Raw genomic sequence first — 15168 nt, forward strand, 5'->3', positions numbered from 1 at the left:
CAGGACAGGTTGTAGGAACCAATTTAAGGGGCGGGCTCCCCTCCCGTTATGTTATCTCCAGTTTTCTCATGTTTTTACACCAATGAAAGTCACGTGGCAAGCAACAAATCCTAAGGTTATAAATAAGCCACATAATTTTCTCCCCCTCTTAACCCTTTTCAGTTTTCAATAAAATTTTTCTGGGTTTGCTTTAATCACCTGTTAAGAAAAATGATCTTTCAAAATCATATTTTGACGGTTTCCACTATCACAAAATAATCAGCCACTCCAGACCCATATCTAGGAAGCTCAAGAACTCTTTCAAGAGCTTCAAAGCTTGATATAACAACTTTTGTTGGAGAACACAACAATGAATTGGGGCTTTGATTTGGGTTTTATTAAATTGTGATTTGAATGTGAAGAGAAAAGCCAATTAATTAGATAAATTAATAAAAAAAAAATTAAGGAATAAAAGATTAGAGAAGAACATTATTGCTGCTTTCAAAGCTTTGAAGTAGGAGAGGAAGCTTTCAAAGCTTCCATGGCTGATTATTTCATAGCTTTCAAAGCATATTCAGAAGTCTCATGCCAAACCCACAACCCATTGGAACTCCCACGGCCAGAAATCCGTATCAAACCCAATGTCTCACCTCCCCAAGCTCGCCAGAGGACCTCAATTTCACACGCCTCCACCAGAATGAGCCTCGATGCTCATAGTGGCATAGCCATGAAACCCACCGTGTCAATCCAAACAGCCATGGTTTCTTGTTTTGCTATGCCAATCTTAGCTAAGAAACCCACAGTTTTAGTCCAAACCCATTGCCATCAAGTTCCGATCTGCCAATCTGGATGCATCTGATGCTCAGGTAGGTGAGGTCTGTTTAGGGTGGGGATGTTGGGGAAAGATGCGAAGAAGAAGGAAATACAAAAAAAAGAAGGAAATACAAAAAATTGAGAGAAAAAAGTGGTATTTGACATGTGATTTTTCTAACCTTAAGAATTGTTGTTTGCCACATGTCTTTCATTGGTGTAAAAACATAGAAAACTGGAGATATTATAACGGGAGAGGAGCCCGCCCCCCAATTTAAGGTCAGGGTCATTTGTCCTTTCCTTGAAGCATTTATTGTTTGCTACTATGCTTATTTAAGCAGAAAAATACTAATTATCTTTTTGTGATTAATGACACATCAATTTATAAGGCTTAGGTAATAAGATTTGTAGTACCTTTATTATCACTCATTTAAAAGTGGCCACTGCTCTTCAGCCTTGCTTGTTACCTGACGTGCTATTTGTTAAGACTCTTTTTTTATATAAATGTTGGGGATTATGTTGATGGTAATTTAGCAGTGTTGAAATTAGTGACTTGTGTGCTGTATGAAATGTTAAATGATTGTGGTAATGTTGAGCAAGTGGCAATAAGGTGGTCAGTGTGGAAATGGCACTGATAGCGGCTTTTTCATTTTATGACCTTATTGTAGTTGTAGATATAATGATGGTGGCAAAAATACTAAAATAGTAATGGCAATACACAATGTTTATAATGTTTATGATGATAGCAATAATGGTAATGGTGAAAGCAATGATTACAATGGAAACGTTAATGATAAGAGTGATGGTGGCTGTAACGATGACATATTTGGTTCCTGAACGCTTTATCTTGGATAAGCTCTTCTGGTTGATCCATATTTGAAATATTGTTTTCGAGTTTAGAAATATTTATAACAATTTTTCTTTTGAAAGGAGGATTATAAGAATAAAGGCTAAAATTCAATTTAGTCCCTTGACTTTACTTCAATGGTTAAATTAGTGGATTTTAAAGTTTGGTATTTGTCAATTTAGTTTCTTATTTAGGTAAAACTTAGGAATAGTATCCAATTAAATTTTTTTTTTTTTTGGGGGGTGGGGGGGGTGTTTTTTTCATTCGTTTATACAATCATGTGTGTTAACGTACTGCACTTGAAGTACTATGCATCTGATTGAATTTGTTAACAAACGAAGTCTTTAAACATGGTTTACAATTTTTTTAAATAATACTCATCATTCAACGAGATTTATTAAATCATACATCTTTAAATTTTAATTAAAAGAACTATTTAAACGACAATAATAAGAAAGCCAAAAAAAGAATTGCAGAATTGGTTTTCTGGAAATAATAGAAAAGGAAAAAGGAAGAAAAAGTTTCCGGATTTTGGACCAGAATTTTCTCGCCAATTATAGCCAGGACCATGAGAACTGCAATATGGATATGGAATCAATTTGAAGGAGGAATTCGATACGTGCAACTTCTTGCTCACATGACACATTGCCATTTGTGATAGACAAAACAGTGTGGGCTACGCATTGGGCTGGACTGGTCTGAGCCCGATCTATCTAATGAATAGAATCAGTTTCAAACACTGGTCTTTGGAGCCCCGCTACAACATCTTTGCTTGTACTATAAATTTAATTTGATTATATGTATTGGGGAGGACACTGTGATGGACTGAAGGTCTTATCACTATCAACCACTAATCCGCAACCCATCTTGGTTTTCTTCTTCCTTTTTTATAGTTAAAGTCCAAAGTTTTGAAAAAAGAAAAATATATAGCTAGTCTAGTTAATTTTTTTCTTTGTATTAAATCTCTTGGATTAAACTAAAAAATCTAAATTTACCAAAAATCAATTAATTAAAAGACAAGAAAACGTCATTTCCCACAAAAAAAAAAATTTTGAGAAAAATTTTTCCCACCATTCCTATACATCAAGGATTTTAATAGGTCCTTAAAAAAGTAAACGCAAGTCACGAACCAAAAATAAATTTATCCAAAACCATATAAAAGGTTTTTTTTTTTTTTTTTAGCAGAATATTCTAGCCTTTAAGGGTTGAAAGAATGCATAAGTGTGTAAGTATAATTGTGCATTCCGATTTTAAGCATAATGATTTGCTTATTTCGATTATCAATTCCTTGTTGTAATTGACACAAATATAAAAATTCACAACTGATTATTCATGATGATCTACCCTGCATAGTAGACATAAAGTAACAGGCAAAACTTAGGTTCTGTTTGGGAGTTCATAAGGAAAGGGAATGAAATGGAATGGAATGATCATAAGAGAATGGAAATGAATGGAATGGAATGGAATGTATTTAAGTAAGGGAAAGGAATGGAAAAGAATAGAATGGAATGGAATTAAGTAACCTTGATTGGATGTTTTAAAATAAACAAATGAAAATGAATGGAATGTAAGTAATCTTGTTTGAGAGCAACATAGAGGGAATGAAATGGAATCATTTTATGACAATATTACTATTAGACCCCTATTTTAAAATAAAGAATTGAATATACAAGGGTATTTTGAAAGTTTTAGTAAAAAAATCATTAAATCTAATTTCATTCTCTCTTATTCCTCCCAATTTCGGGGGGAATGAAAATTTGAGGTTTTAAGGGAAGAGAGAGGAATGAGTGTTCCCTCCTACTTAAACTCCCAAACAAGGGAATGAGCTTTCCATTCCCTCCATTAAAACTCTCAAACAAAGGAAAAGAAGAATATTCTAAAATGATTCTTTTCATTCATTTCCATTCCCTTCTCTCAAGCGAGGTAGGTGGATATAAAGTAAAGGTTCCTCTATTAAAATTCAGCTATGTAACTATTTAACTAAAAATACACTTTCATTCCATGAGAAAAAAAAAATTACATTGTTGAATTTTAAGAGAGAAATCTAAAGACAATATCTTAGATATTGTACCTAAGTTTTTCCTTAAAGAAAAACCCTGTGAAACTCCATAATTTGATTATAAAATTTAGACACAACTTGTAAGAACTTAATAGCAAATCATTTTTCGTGGAAGGGATGAGGAATCTCTAGCCAAAAAGAAGTACAAGGCACAATTCTAACATGTGGTTAATAAGATTCACAAGATTCATCCAAATTTAACACCATGGTTGAGCCCCTTCCTCTATTTTGAGTCACAAGATAACTTTCCACAATAATGAAACTTTCCTATTTCATGTGTATAAAACGTATCAAGTATTATAGTGGGGTGAGGATAGATATCCATGTCTAAATCCATGTTTTTAGACAATCTAGTGGAACCTACCAAATGGTATATAGGGTCACGATAATGTCCTAGTAGGAGTCTAAACATTATGCTTCATTGAGAAGTCAATAATGGGATTGTGTGGAAAACAATGTAATTGTAATGTGTAAGTTTTTGTTTGGAAAGTGAAACGGATAAAACTCAAAGAAGAGGCCAAGAACCAACTGAAGCAGCCATGAAGCTTCATGGCTTTGCTTGCTATAACGGGTGTAATAGCAGTAGTACCTTTGCTAACTGTGGATTCTTTATAGCCGTAGACGTTTAGTGCAGAAAAATCCGTACTGCTTTTGTCTTGGAAATTTTATGTTGCTTCTTCGAAATTTCCAAAGGCACCTCATTGGCATTTGTTTTAAGAAAGGTCATGATTTACTACCTAACCTTGTTCAAAAAAATAGATGGTAAATAACAACAAAATGAAACAATAAGTTTAGGAACACAATTTTGCAAATTTTATTTCATAACTTTTAACGTGGTCTATTGCAGTAAATTAACATAAAAGTGATGTAATTTCAAATAATATCTGTATATTACTGAAAGGTACTTGCTAGTTGCTTGAGAGAGTTTTAGTTTTTTAACAACAATTATGCACGGAAATTTTATAGCCTTCAAGGGATTTTGTCCAAAATATATCAATAACATTTGTGATTGTTGTGGTGAAGATATGCATGGTTGGGAAAAATTGTGGAGGTCAAAGGAGCATGGCCAAAAATCACATTCACTCAGAGATAAATCGTTTTCAAAATTACTGGTTTAATTGTTCATAAACCACCGGTCCTATATGATTTTGGAAATTTTTCAAAGGCAACTTCATTTCTTGTCAATCATACCAAGAAGTCATGCCAAAAATCCGGAAGTAGCTATGAAGCTTCCATTGTAGCGGAAATCAAAGTAGATGCTTCAGTGTCACTGCAATGCACAGTTTTCGAATTGAAAAAATTTAAAAGTTTATGCAAATGCCCCAGGGATTAACATGTAGCTTACCAAAGAAGAGCACGGATTATTAAAAAGTAATCGCTTGACTTGCAAGGTAGCATTCTAAAAAAAGAGGGGGCTACGGAAGAAAGACAAGTTACTAAACTTTTTGAAAATCCTTAAATACTTTATTTCACATGAATCTAAATTTATATATATGGTATTAATTTATTTCATACAAATCTTTTTTTTTTTTTTTTGAGAAACTATTTCACACAAATCTAAATGTATATATATGGTGAAAGTTTTTTATTTTTTAATAGTGTTCCTTACTTGGTAGAATACATCTTTAAATACATTGAAAAATTAACTTTACATTAAAATAGATCATTTTCATTTCATAGGTTCTAGTCGGCTCAATTGGTAAATTTTTTTTGTCATTAAATAAGGAATCTGGGATTCAACAATTGAATATCTTAGTATAATTTTTCTCAAAAAAAAAAAAAAGAATATCTTAGTATAATAATAACGAGCAATCATCATGAGCGAATATCATAAGTTGAAACTTTCTTAAAAAAAAAAAAAAAAAAAAATCATTTTCATTTCAAAATAAAAAATGATATATTACACAAAATAATTACAAATACATGTAACTCACTAAAAAGCAATTTCGAAAAAGATAGTTATATTTATTTTATTTTCACTAAATATTTGTCACTTTGCAATCTTACATATAGCGTAAGAGAGAGGTATTTGTAATTCATGAACAATCCCTTGCTGAGGTGAACCTCATTGACAAGTAATGAGAAGCTTACTACTCCCGCTTCCAAGAAACTTCAAGTACGCGGTAGAAGTAGAAAGATGATAAAACGTAATAATTTGTGTTTGATATTCATTCTCACTCCTATTTTGAAATTTAATCTTTCAAGTTTTTTTTTTTTTTTTTTTGAAATTCTTTCAAGTTGATAATTGTTCTTCTTGTAAGGGAATCTGATATTTTGGCTTTTGCAAGATTCATAATTTGGAGGCATTGATGGAGATGAATTGTTATTAAGTAAAAAAACAAACAACAGAACTAGAGGTAATACGCGTTTGAAGGACAATCTATTTATTGCCCAACATAATACTACTGATGTGTGTATATATATACATATAGGTTAGAATACCTGGTTAGAATAAATTCTGCTTCGTAAAATAAGAAATATGTTTTTTTTTTTTTTTTTTTTTTTGAGAAGGCAATAAGAAATATGTATTCAAATCTCACCTACACCTAAAAAAAATTATTGCTAAAGGTACTACAAATTTTACTACATAAAACTTACAAATTGGTTGTAATAAATGTGATTGGTGGGTTTAAACTACCTCATGAAAATATTTGAGCTGTTTCTTTTGTAATTGATACACATAGCACTGCAAATTCAAACATGATTCATGTTAGGAAAAAAAAATTCAAACATGATAACGGTTTTTATTTTGAACATATAAATGGTTACTAAAGGCAAACTCATCTATCTGAAAGCTGTAAGTAAAGCTAAAGCAAACATGAAAAAAATTAAAAAATCAAATATGTTGTCAGTGATTTGGCCGAACCATCGCTTTCATAAAATTGATATTCACGTGAAAATAACAAGAGGCACTCCATGCTTAAACTTTTGGAATGCTAAGTTTAATTATATCTTAAAAAATCACAATTTTTTGATAGCTATTGAGATGACTTGTTACAATTGTTGTATAATAAAAGTAATACTAAAATATATAATAGAAAAATGTGAAAACAGTTCATCAAAAAAAAAAAAAGTGAAAACAATGTTGTATCAATCATAATTTATTACTTTAACAAATTGTGGGGGGAAATTTTTATTTTGTATCTCATATTATTCTTTTTTTTAAGAGAAATTCATCTAGAAAATTATCAACATAATTTCATCCCAAAAAAAGAATGCAGCTAGCCCAACCCCATAATATTGTAAACCCAAAGCCCCATGGGGCCCACCCATTTTGTGAGAGCTCGGTGCTCCAAGACTAACAAAGTTTTTTTGTAAACACTAAATGTCTATGACACAAGCAAGAGTGCAACTTGTCATCTCATGAACAATGACATGAACACAATTTTTTTTTCACAAATTGCAAGTTGTAAATTGTAATTTGTACAACACACTTTCACATAGGTTTACTATGTACGTTACATTTTTTATTCACCAATTATAATTTGCACTTCGTGTTGGTTTGGATGAACCGTGAGATGAATTTAAATCCAATATTAGACACCAATTTTTTTTTAGGTACAACTGTACTTTTGTTCAACTTATTTTTCTAAGTTCAATAAACTAATAAAAATAAACTCTCCCAAACAAACATTAAGTTCATTGTTCATGAGTTGTATCAATAAATTTCATAAAGTAAAGGAATTGTTTTTTCCCTTCCCCATAATTTTATATTTTAGTTTATGGGTATGAGTTATCCAAGGAAAAAGGATAAAAGGTACAAGTACAACAAATTTGAAGCACTCAAAAAAATTTCAATTCCTTTTTTTACATTATTACTCAAAAAAAAATCCACATCAATAGGACCACAGTGAAAGAGAGAGAGAGAGACAGCAGAGAAAGAGAAATATAAATGTAGACAATAAGCGGGTACTGAAAGAGTGCATCCCTCATTTCTTCTTAAATTTCTTCATTGTTTTCCCAATCCTAGTGTGACAGTGCTCCTGGAAAAGTTAGAGGAAGAAGAGAAAATTCATAGTTAGGAAAGGAAATTAGAACAGATAAGCAAGAGTTTTCAGAAGTCATACATAGTAGCTTACCTCGCTTTTAGCTTTGCAAATTGTCTACATGGCTCAGACTCAACTGAACCACAGAGCTTTAGCAGTATCAACTACAGCAGCAGCATGGTTTTTGTTTTGGTGCCTAGTCATGTTGAGCAATCTTTGTTTTGCAGAAAGACAGCTGAAAGATAAACAGCCAGAAATTTTTGTTGAGAAAGTAGAAATACAAAGCTTTCTACCTAGAATTGTTCATTTCTTCTGGCAGGCTGGCAAGTCTTCTTATGAGCATGTTTGGCCGGTGAGTTTTAGTCTATGTCTTGAGTTTAGTATAACTTTTATGGCACATTGACAACTTGAAGAAGAGGAAATGCTTTTTCATGATTTTTCTTTCTTTCATTTACCATTTCAACATCTTCATTTTGGTATGTATTTATTGGTTGAGCAGGAAATGGAATTCAGCTGGAAAATTGTAGTGGGAACAATAGTTGGATTCTTTGGTGCAGCATTGGGTAGCGTTGGAGGGGTTGGAGGTGGTGGAATTTTTGTCCCAATGCTCACCTTGATCATTGGTTTTGACCCCAAGTCTTCTACTGCCATCTCTAAATGTCAGTATTGTCTACTTAATTTACTTCACGTATTTTAGTTTCTTCACAAAAGTTAAACAACAACATTTGCATAAACTAATTCTTCCTCGGATTTATGGCTTCTTGCATGCATGCTTCACATACATGGATGTATGTAACAAAAAACTGAGTATGCATGAGTGCTTCATTTGTACATAGTGCACATATATTCATGCTTACATCAAATGCTACATTTAGTATGACATTCTACCATGCTAAACTTGATGCCTTTGCACATCTTTTTATTAGGGTGCTTCTAAAATATATGATGTATATAATTTTACCTTCTACATTAACAGCTTTGATTCTGTGGCTACAGGTATGATCATGGGTGCAGCGGGATCAACTGTATACTACAATCTGAGGCTTAGACACCCAACATTGGACATGCCCCTAATAGATTATGACCTGGCATTGCTCTTTCAGCCCATGCTCATGCTAGGAATTAGCATCGGAGTTGCCTTTAATGTCATGTTTGCTGATTGGATGGTCACAGTTCTGCTTATCATCCTCTTCATCGGTAGTTTTTTTCCCCCTTTATTAGAAGAACTTCATTGCTAGCTAGTATTGATGCTAATGAATATCAGCCCATACTACTAGTTGTAGTTAATACAGAAACACAAAACAAATAGTACCGTATAATATCCAATTTGGTTTAATAATCATATTTTAATTCCATGTGTATCTTGATCATGGTGATGACTATTCACTTGAAAACATAATCTGCCAATGACTTCCATATCACTTAATTGCATTTAGAATTTCTTCCTCTTTATCGGTAAATTTTTTCCCCCTTTATTAGAAGCATTTCATTGCTAGCTAGTATTGATGCTAATGAATATCAGCCCATACTACTAGTTGTAGTTAATACAGAAACACAAAACACATAGTACCGTATAATTTCCAATTTGGTTTGATAATCATATTTTAATTCCATGTGTATCTTGATCATGGTGATGACTATTCACTTGAAAACACAATCTGCCAATGACTTCCATATCACTTAATTGCATTTAGAATTTCTTCTTATAACTGAAACTTTTGCAATTAACACTGAAACTTATTGATGCCAGGTACATCAACAAAAGCTTTATTCAAAGGTATCGATACATGGAAGAAAGAGACAATGATGAAGAAGGTAAGATTTTCCCCTAATTATTTCATAAGCTAGTAATGGATATCCATTGTTTTGGACTTACTAACGCAGGGATGGAAATGCTACTTGACTTTCAGGAAGCATCCAAGCTGCTGGAATCAGAATCCAAACCCGATGGTGAGTGCTTGTGGTCCTCTTCAAGCTCAATTTTCCTTTAAAAATCCCAACTTTTTGGTAAATATATCATGTGTTAAAAGTTAAAACCAAAAATGATACTGAGATATGATTGGCAGCTTATCTAGTAACGAACTAATAATCCGTGAAAGTTAAATTTATATTGCCTTCTATCAATTCTAACATACTTGCCTTCTACTTTCAGTATATATGAGTATGGAAAAAAATTAGTCCTCATACCTAGGCCAGCCATATGACCAAAAAAATGAAATTCTTTCCAATAGAAAGAATCTGAATCAGAATTTCTGCAGATCTGTTTAGGATTGTGCATTGTGATCAACTAATGTATTATTAAGCAAAATCACTAGATTGGGACTAAAGTTATTTGGGTATAGGTATCTATACAAAAGTTTCAATAAATTAAATGCAAAACGAGAGCTATTAAAATTTGAAATTTTACTGTTGAAATTTAATTTAGGAGGAGTGAAATATTTGTTCACTAATCTTTATGTAAAATAAGAGGACTGGCTTCATAGGATATGATCTTAAATAGGTATAGGGGTAAACAATTAGTTCTTTTTACTTCTTACTTATAAGAGGACTAACCCCACAGGATCTTAGAAGGGGAAAACATTAGCATGAAAGCAGCACACTGTCATGCTAGATCGACATAACTTTGCTCCTCATCATTAATTAAAATGAAACCAAAAGAATTGCATAATATGCATATGCTACAGCCTCAAGTTGTTTGCTTTTGACTGCACCATTTAACTGCAGCAGCCCCTCATTGTTTATTAATATGAAAGATGCACTTGAATTTATAGTACAGACTATAATTGAGCTAAATCTGAGCCACATTACCTACAAACTAGAGAAAATCGAACTGACTCACAACACCAATCAGATGGAATGTGATCAGAAGTTTCCTGACAACTAGTGAGACCGAGTTTCACATAAAACAGATATTATGTTAAACCTAGGGTTCAAACCAAGTGTATGTACCTCCTGTTCACATAATATTTTGGTTAAGTATCTTGTTTGGATGCTATAATTCACTACTTTCTAAATCACAAAAAAACAACAAATAATAGTGAGAAACACACAGGTTTACACCCAAGGCCCATACTTGTGATGCAAGAATTGACGAGTCCTGCCATTCATACTGGCATCTTCACTCACTGTCTATGTTTGCAAATTCCTAGAGTGAATAAGGTCCCATAAAATTCCTTGACGCCTAGATTACAACTTCTTCAAGCCAAGAATGTGTCATTCTTTCATATCAAACAAATTAAGAAAAAGATTATGCTAATTCTACCAAAAACCGCACCATCCTCTAATACATAAATCTTCCCGACAACAGTAGTACAAAAGCAAGATGAGAACTCACATACTAACTAAGAGAGATTCCCTATAAATATTGTATTTGAGAAAAGATTTTACTAAACTCCTGAACTGCAGATGGTTCCAGAGAAGAGTACAAAGCCCTACCAAGTGGTCCTGCTGCTCCAGAAGAAGAGGAGGTGAGTAAAAGAATGTTAAAATGTCTTTTCTGCAATAGTCTTTCAAGAATTCTTGGTTACTTGTTATTATTTTATTACTTTCGCTGTTATACTGTAACTATCACCATCTCATCCAGGTTCCCCTAATACGCAACATATACTGGAAAGAAGTATCACTGCTTGTGTATGTCTGGGTGGCTTTCCTTATTATTCAGATTGTTAAGGTAAGTTATTGGACTGAAATTTCATAGGAGGAAGTATGTTTTTGAAGTTTTTCATCTCCATTGCTAGCCAAAATGAATTAACCACTGTCCTAATTAAATTTATATAGCAGTAAGTTTTCTTGGCTTCCTGTTGATACTAGACCTGTCTTGCTAGTCATCCACCAATTCAGTTGTTTAACTGTCAACACTCATCATGAAGTTGCTTTGTATTAATGAATGTCTGTCTTTATGAAACTGTATGCAGACATATACTGTGACCTGCTCCACCGAGTACTGGGTTCTGAACTGTTTGCAGGTAAATTTTAACCTAAAATAGCCATATTTCTTTCAAGATACTTCCACTGCAAATTGGTGCTCACAGTGATTTTCTAGATTTTTTAAGCTTCACAGATCAAAATCTATAACCAATGGAAAATTTGAAAAATTCTTGGAAAAAGATTTCTTGTTGAATTACAAACCCTAAATTACTAGGTTATATATAGAAACAGCATTGTCAAGTAATTACTAGCAAGGAAGAGCAGGAGCAAATTGGTCCAACACAGTAGTGAGCAGGCACCCTTCTACTTCTGGGGATAGAAAAAAAGATGTTATGGCAGCTCTCTAAGAAATATTTAAAATGATATACTTATGCAGAAGGCATGATGGTCCAGCCAAAATTGGCACGTGAGAAAACAAAATCTGCCTCTAGAGATATCTTATGGCAACAAAATCTTGATACTCGTATATTATTTAAAGATTAATCATGTACTTTAATCAAGTAAGTTTGAGAATCATGTACCTAAGACACAGAACAAGCCTCTCTAGTTATATAAATATCATATCTTCCCAGGAGAAATCAGCTCGACATAATATTTCTCGTTGTACAGGTACCAATCGCTGCCTCAGTCACACTTTTTGAAGTCATATGCTTATACAAAGGGACCAGGGTAATTGCGTCTAAGGGCAAGGAAATCACAAACTGGAAGTTGCATCAGATTCTTCTTTACTGTAGCTGTGGTATAATAGCTGGTATGGTTGGTGGATTGCTCGGGCTAGGAGGTGGCTTTATCTTGGGACCCCTTTTTCTCGAATTGGGAATTCCTCCTCAGGTATATTAAGAATTTTCATGCGTTTTCTGCTCTTAGTCCTCTCACAGAAATGATGTTAGTCGATCCTTGAGCCTAGACAGGTTGTAAAGGATTGGGGTGGAGTGGATCTTATTGATAAATCTTGTCTAGCACAGATTAAATAAAATAAAGGTATGGCGATGAAAGGTAAGGGCTACATGGGACAGTAGCAAGGGAAAGAGTTAGTTTTATAAAATAAAGGTTCATCAGTTATCAAGAAACAAGTGATTCATTTTCTCACTACCAGTAAGCCAAACTTGATTAATTCAACTTAATAAAACTCTGGAACAAATCAGAGGCAGAAAATGACTTTGGTTCTTGGCAGAAAAATTATTTCCTGAATCAATAAACTTTCAGGACATGTAACCTGATACCAACATTACATTACCTCTAAAGATTGGAAATCACAGCTGGAAATTATCAGGGTACAAAAAAAGCATACCACATTCAAAACTCTGATTGAAACACACACAAAAAGTTGAAGCCAATTTATAAACCTGTGCGTTTTGCAGGTTGCAAGTGCTACATCAACCTTTGCAATGGTATTCTCATCGTCCATGTCTGTTGTACAATATTACCTTCTCAACCGTTTCCCAGTTCCGTATGGTAAGTAACTAATTCTGACTACTAGACCAGGTTTTCTATACAGGAAGGAAACTCATAGAAACTGTAGTTATTGCCATACAGGTATCCAAATTCATTTTAATTTAACTCAACTCATATTTTTCTCTTTGCTGCAGCTAGTTATTTTGTTTTAGTTGCAACAATAGCTGCCTTTACTGGTCAGCATGTAGTGAGAAAGATAATCGCACTCCTTGGCAGGGCATCAATAATCATCTTCATACTAGCTCTGACCATCTTTGTGAGCGCAATCAGCTTAGGTATATGACTCTCTAGCTTTGCATGATTTAAAAAATAAAATCATAAATCATGACTAGATATCAAGATATTCCAGCCTCTTATTCCTTTTATTTTTCAAACTAATGTGCTTGATTTTTCTACTGTATATTACAGGTGGGGTGGGCATAGCGAATATGGTTGAGAAGATGGCAAATCAAGAGTATATGGGTTTTGAAAATCTCTGTCACGAGTCTTAAGTACGTTTGAATTGGATATTGTTGTGGAATTTCTCAACAGAAAGCATCTATATCCACACTACAATATTCAGCTTTATATAGACACCCATTTTCCCATTTGATTTCAAGCAAAGATCATGTAATATCTATGTTATTACTAGATGTTCAATTCATTATATTTATTTCCTGTGGAACTTCACCATCTTGTCCTACTACTCTAGATTTGAAAACACGCCCATGATCCAAGAATTCTGTAAGCTCCCCCATTTAGCACAATAATATGAAATGCCAGGTTTACTTTTTACACTATCCTTATGCTCTTTAAGATTCGATGCATCTCTCCATGGACAATTATATCACATGTCAATTATTTTGGGAAACAAGCTAAAAAGATAAAGTTACTTATTTATATGTTTGAAAGAACTTTAAATTTTGCACTGCAAAAATTTTAGATTGTTACTGCATCGTTTCACATTTGCAGCATCATGCTCTAAGTACTAGTTCAATGTAAAAATACATATATTTCAGATGTGTATATTGATGTTAACACAAAACCATTGCGATCTAAAACAACCTTATTTTAAGAGGCCGGGCACCAGTTGAGCTGAGATTCTGACTTGTGAGGTACCTCCTCTGCCCAGTAGTCCAGAGGCTCCATATCCTATTATATTGGCAAAATTATTCATTATTTCATTATGCATTCTGAAGGGTGTCAAACAAGTTCATGTGATAAATGCTTTCTACTCCTATTTCTGTAAAATAGTGTGTTCTTCCCATTTTTTAGAAGGTTGCTTTCCTAATTCCACAATCCAGGGGTCTAATCAATTAGTTCACACCTAGTAACAAGAAGACAATGAATTGGACTGCAAAATGGTAGACACATCGATAAGGGCAATAAATCATTAATTTCCCAGAAGCAATAGATCACTAAAACCAATCCATTTTATTGATTCCTAGTTGTGTCATTGGTAGTCTTGTTACTTGAACATAATATTCATAATCTACTTCCTATACTAGAAGCATTCCAATAAATTAAGTAGTAGAAACTAAAGATAAAACCTTACCACAAAATCAAATTGACATCAAAAGAGAAAAACCAACTGTAAAACTCTTGGTGACAAAATAACGTTCAAATGCATGGAAACCACTCATTCGTTATGTATAACATAATCTTGTGCATGTCTTGGCGCTATGACTCTGAAAGATAAGATTCATCCATTTGGTACCCAAAAGCCTCCAAGACGTCAATGTTGATTAGTTTCTCAAAATCTTAATTCCTTATTACATCGTTCGTTGTCCAAAGGTTTTAAGATGAAGATAGAATATGTAAGAAGAGAATAGAGAGTGACAGTTGAGGTTTTGGAAGGAAATACAACGTGAATGTGGCTCTTTGCCTTATCTCCCTTCGGTTCATATGTGGCGCCCGTATGTACAATGAGTACGGGGCTCCTTTCCTTTTCACCTCTGGATGTCGACTATCTATACAACAAATTTTCCATGGTGACTTTTCTTCTTTTTGGGTGGAAATGATTAGAAATACTTCTCAAATAATTATTAGTGCAGGGGGAGATACCAACTCGCCAAATTGGGTGGTAGTGATGAATAATGATGACTTGGTGAGTTAAACACTTAAAC

General features: G+C 33.4%; 1 protein-coding gene across 1 annotated transcript; it reads left to right on the forward strand.

Annotated features, from left to right (window-relative positions):
* The first annotated feature begins 7583 nt into the window (after positions 1 to 7583).
* On the forward strand, positions 7584 to 13839 carry LOC115995074 (sulfite exporter TauE/SafE family protein 3-like). Its single transcript, XM_031119495.1, has 12 exons — positions 7584 to 8033; positions 8181 to 8340; positions 8678 to 8878; positions 9432 to 9496; positions 9592 to 9631; positions 11087 to 11148; positions 11265 to 11351; positions 11596 to 11646; positions 12218 to 12439; positions 12970 to 13063; positions 13198 to 13338; positions 13472 to 13839. The coding sequence occupies exons 1-12, from the start codon at positions 7803 to 7805 to the stop codon at positions 13552 to 13554; spliced, it is 1437 nt and encodes a 478-aa protein (XP_030975355.1). The 5' UTR covers positions 7584 to 7802; the 3' UTR covers positions 13555 to 13839.
* Positions 13840 to 15168: the final 1329 nt, after the last annotated feature.

This window comes from Quercus lobata, chromosome 6, assembly GCF_001633185.2.
Source record: "Quercus lobata isolate SW786 chromosome 6, ValleyOak3.0 Primary Assembly, whole genome shotgun sequence".
Classification (NCBI taxonomy): Eukaryota; Viridiplantae; Streptophyta; class Magnoliopsida; order Fagales; family Fagaceae; genus Quercus; species Quercus lobata.